Genomic DNA, 4074 nt, shown 5'->3' with positions numbered 1-4074 from the left:
CAAGTGTCATGTGACTGTAACAGATATATACTTTGCTATTCATCAAGTCAATAAACATCTTTTGTCTGAAACCTAAACGGACATCTTTCAGCTCAGGACAGGATTGACACCACAACTTCCAGTCTTATTAAGGTAACACTTGTGGATCAACCTGTTCTTAAAATTGAACTTTATGTTTTCTTCTTTAACAGGACATTGATAACAGAGAATAGCCAGAAATACTTTTTGACAAAGATTTTTATGACTAGCAATAAAGATATGATGTAGCTGGTCTTTAGTTCATGCTGCAGCAATTACAGAAAAATGTTTTACTGTTGAAAGCATTTGTTTGTTTTTTAAAATTAATTTTCATTGTACTGACATTTATTTATATACTCTCTGTTCTTTTTGAACACAAAATGTGTTTAAATTTTCATGGACATGAATGTCAAGGCAATATTGGGATTTTAAATTATTTATTTATTTTTTGTTTAATTATTTTCTGCCATGCACCAGGTCCATCGGCAGCACAACAGCCCCAGAATAGCATTTTAATGTTTTCAGTTCTTTTATAGTGGTAGGTCCACTACTAGACACCAATAGATAACTCTCAACATCTCTCTCCTAGCTGGATTGGAACATTTCTTTTTCCATGCTTCTTTTTAAGCCTCACTTTCATCATATCAAACTCCCAAGACTCTGCCTATTTCCCCATTCAGTCTGACTCCCCTGAAATATTTCATGATGTGATAATTAAGAAATTTATTCTGAAATCAGAACAACATGTTATGACTATTTGACAGCTTCTCAAAGATTCATACCCAATCATCAAAAGCTGTGGTGATGGGTATGTGTATTTTGTACTGCACCTTCATGATTACAAATTGTTTGTAAATGTTTATCTATAAGAAAACAAATCAGTGTTAAGATTATGGTTGTTTTGTGATTAACATCAATGTTTATAGATGGTCAGAATTTGTTTGTGATAGGTTAACATAGAACTTATTAATCATTTACTAACAGCCAACAATGTTTTGTTGATATTAGCTTATTATTAACTAATGTCTTACAAATTAATTACAATTACTAGTTCCTTTTTGCAGATGTAGATTTCCTCATATCCCTAAATGTAGCAAGTGAGGGAGAGAGATCGAGCTCTCTGAGAAAAAGTTTATCTCCAAGATAAACTGGTGCAGCACCTGCTGATATATCAGTGGACTGTTTTTACTATAGAATCAGCTAGGATACAGGAAAATGAATTTCCACTTGTTAAAATAAAAAAGTGTCACTCTAAAATATCACTGTTTATACATTAAATATTAAAATGAAACCACACTTGATAACTCTCTCTAAAATCTGTGTTTATTGATTTTGAGTGTGTGTGCACTGGTGCACTTTGTGACAGGAGGGCGTCTGAGGAGGTTCTATAACAAACAATTTGGTCCAAAGTGAGCACCTACATTGCTCTTTGCCACTAAATCTGCATAAACACAGCCCAAACCACTCCTCCTCTCCCTCACTGATGCAATGAAGTTCACCTAATGACAGGAAAAAAAAAAAAAAGACCCAAGCCCAACAACATTAACATTTTTATATTTTAATGTTTAGATAGTTTTGTAAGTACACATGTAATTGCAGTTTGTAATTGTAATTCCTTTTTTTGTTTTTTGTATTTTCTTATTTATATAAAAAAAAAATCTATAATAACAAAAGCTTTTAATTTGTTTTTTTTGTTTCGTGTAGACAACACTACAATTTCTTCTCCTAAGTATTTTTCCTAACTATGAGTCTACAAATAAACTATTATACTAGGTTGTATTAGATAAAATATGGCAACTTACAAATGTTCTACTGTTTTTTTCCCACACAGATGTTGCACCATATATTTTTGCTTTTGATGGTTTTGGTGTCAGTGGCTCATGCATCCACTGAAACTCCTCCTTCTTTACAGACAGGTAATATTTGTTTTCATTTAACCAATTTGTACTTGGTATAGGTGAACATACACTTTCCTGTTATGTTCATGAAATGCATCTTCCCACAGGTCACACAACTTTTATTTGAATAAAATTGTCTTTATTTTCAATAAATAAATTCAACCAAACAGAAACCACAGAGGACGACAAGATAACAGCACCACATAACACCAATATAAGCTTTGGACATTTGGAGAATCTGAAAAAGAGGTCATATTATGTTGGAAGGAGCTGTAAAGACATCAAAGACAGATATCAGGCAGAAGCAGGTAAATGTGACGTTTTAGATCACATTTAATAAATGTTATTGATTTAAATTATTATAATCAAACATTTACCATATTTTCAGATGGGTTATATCACCTGATCTCTGCTGATGGCATGGAGTATCAGACTTACTGTGACATGACCACTGCTGGTGGAGGCTGGACGCTGGTGGCGAGCATCCATGAGAACAGCATGTATGGAAAATGCACAGTTGGGGATCGCTGGTCCAGTCAGCAGGGGAACAATGCTAACATACCAGATGGGGATGGGAATTGGTCCAACAGAAACACCTTTGGAACAGCAGAGGGTGCCACCTCAGATGATTTTAAGGTACACAAACATCTGACAGGAATTTGTAGGTGCAGAATTTAATATGTCAAAGGTTTATTTTTTGTCAGCAAGGTTTAAAGGAGGGAGAAGAGCTGACTCCTGCAAAATAAGTGAAATGAACCACAGTCAGAGCTGTGACAAAAGTGTGTGCCCTTTGACAGAATCCAGGTTACTATGATATAACAGCAGAAGACATGTCTGTGTGGCACGTTCCCAACAACTTCCCTCTGGAGAACTGGAACCTAGGAGCCATCCTCCGCTACCACACTGACAACCGCTTTCTCAAGCTGTACGGGGGGAACCTATTTCATCTCTTCAGGGTAACTTAGTGATATTTAAAACCTTAGCATCAAGCACTTTTGGTGCTGTCTTTACCTCATTCTATACTGGCAAGCAAACAGAAGCCTTGAGTATACAATTATACTGTCCAGTTACTCAAATCATTCACGTTTTCTAAGCAATGACAATTAAAAGTCATTCCTCATGGCAATTTTTCAGCAATATCCAGTGAGATACAATGTTGGATCATGCACCGAAAGAGGACCAGCAATTCCCATTGTTTATGACCATGGAAACAAAGAATCCACTAGAAACCTGTATGGACCCAATTCAAGAGGTAAAAAGCTTATAAAGCAAGAAGGAAATTGAGATATTAAAGAGTATTAACACCACAATTATTAGTTATGTATCATTACTTTATATTTGTAATTTTATTACCTTTTCCAAAGAACTGTAGACACGTAAAATAAAACAATGCTTAAAAATATTACCTATTTATGAATAAATATAAAAAAATCTATTCAGTTTTTAAATACAGGGTTTGTTGAATGAATGGTTAAGCATATAATAATTTTTTAAGACGAAGGTAAAACAGGACAGTGGCATTATTATAAACAAGGACATTGGGTGATTACCAATTTAGCCCTTTAAATACTCTTGTTCTTCTCAAAGGGGAGTTTGAACCTGGTTTCATCACATTCAGAGCTATAAACAATGAGCGTGCAGCCATGGCTATCTGCTCTGGAGTCAAACCAGTCGTTGGATGCAACTCTGAACATGTGAGTCTGACTGCATCATCACAAATCTGCAACTTTTGTCAGTTAACACAGCAAATGACACACAGTGTAATCCTGTTCCTTTGTGTGTCTGCAGTACTGTATAGGAGGAGGTGGATTTTTCCCTGAAAACAACATACAATGTGGCGACTTTACAGGATTTGATTGGAACGGAGTGGGAACAGGGCAAGTGTGGAGTGCTTCCAGACAAATAACCGAGGCTGCTGTTTTGTTATTTTACCGCTGAGAGGATAATGTGAACACGTGGTTTATCACAGCATGTGAATATTACTAATTGTAGCTCTTTATAACAGAATGATTCATATTGCAGGGAAAGATCTTTGTGTTTCTGCTTGTGTGTTTGAATATGAAGAACATATTTGACAATTTCAGCATAATTTGCAATTAAGCTGCACTCCAGCAGATGGAGTTGCTGTACTGCATGTTCAAATAAAACACTGACTGTA

The 4074-nt window shown here is 35.3% G+C and overlaps 1 protein-coding gene across 1 annotated transcript; it reads left to right on the top strand.

Moving 5' to 3' along the window:
• Window positions 1-4074, top strand: LOC113162399 (intelectin-like). Its single transcript, XM_026360493.1, has 8 exons — window positions 1-132; window positions 1850-1934; window positions 2087-2224; window positions 2305-2552; window positions 2714-2872; window positions 3051-3168; window positions 3504-3610; window positions 3705-4074. The coding sequence occupies exons 2-8, from the start codon at window positions 1850-1852 to the stop codon at window positions 3852-3854; spliced, it is 1005 nt and encodes a 334-aa protein (XP_026216278.1). The 5' UTR covers window positions 1-132; the 3' UTR covers window positions 3855-4074.

This window comes from Anabas testudineus, chromosome 1 (genome assembly GCF_900324465.2).
Source record: "Anabas testudineus chromosome 1, fAnaTes1.2, whole genome shotgun sequence".
Classification (NCBI taxonomy): domain Eukaryota; kingdom Metazoa; phylum Chordata; class Actinopteri; order Anabantiformes; family Anabantidae; genus Anabas; species Anabas testudineus.
This window is presented reverse-complemented; position numbering and strand designations above follow the sequence as displayed.

Coding starts and splice junctions, on each gene's coding strand:
- LOC113162399 (XM_026360493.1), top strand. CDS start 1,850: ATGTTGCACCATATATTTTTGCTTTTGATGGTTTTGGTGTCAGTGGCT. Junction 1,935..2,086: donor TCCTCCTTCTTTACAGACAG/GTAATATTTGTT, acceptor TCAACCAAACAG/AAACCACAGAGGACGACAAG. Junction 2,225..2,304: donor CAGATATCAGGCAGAAGCAG/GTAAATGTGACG, acceptor CCATATTTTCAG/ATGGGTTATATCACCTGATC.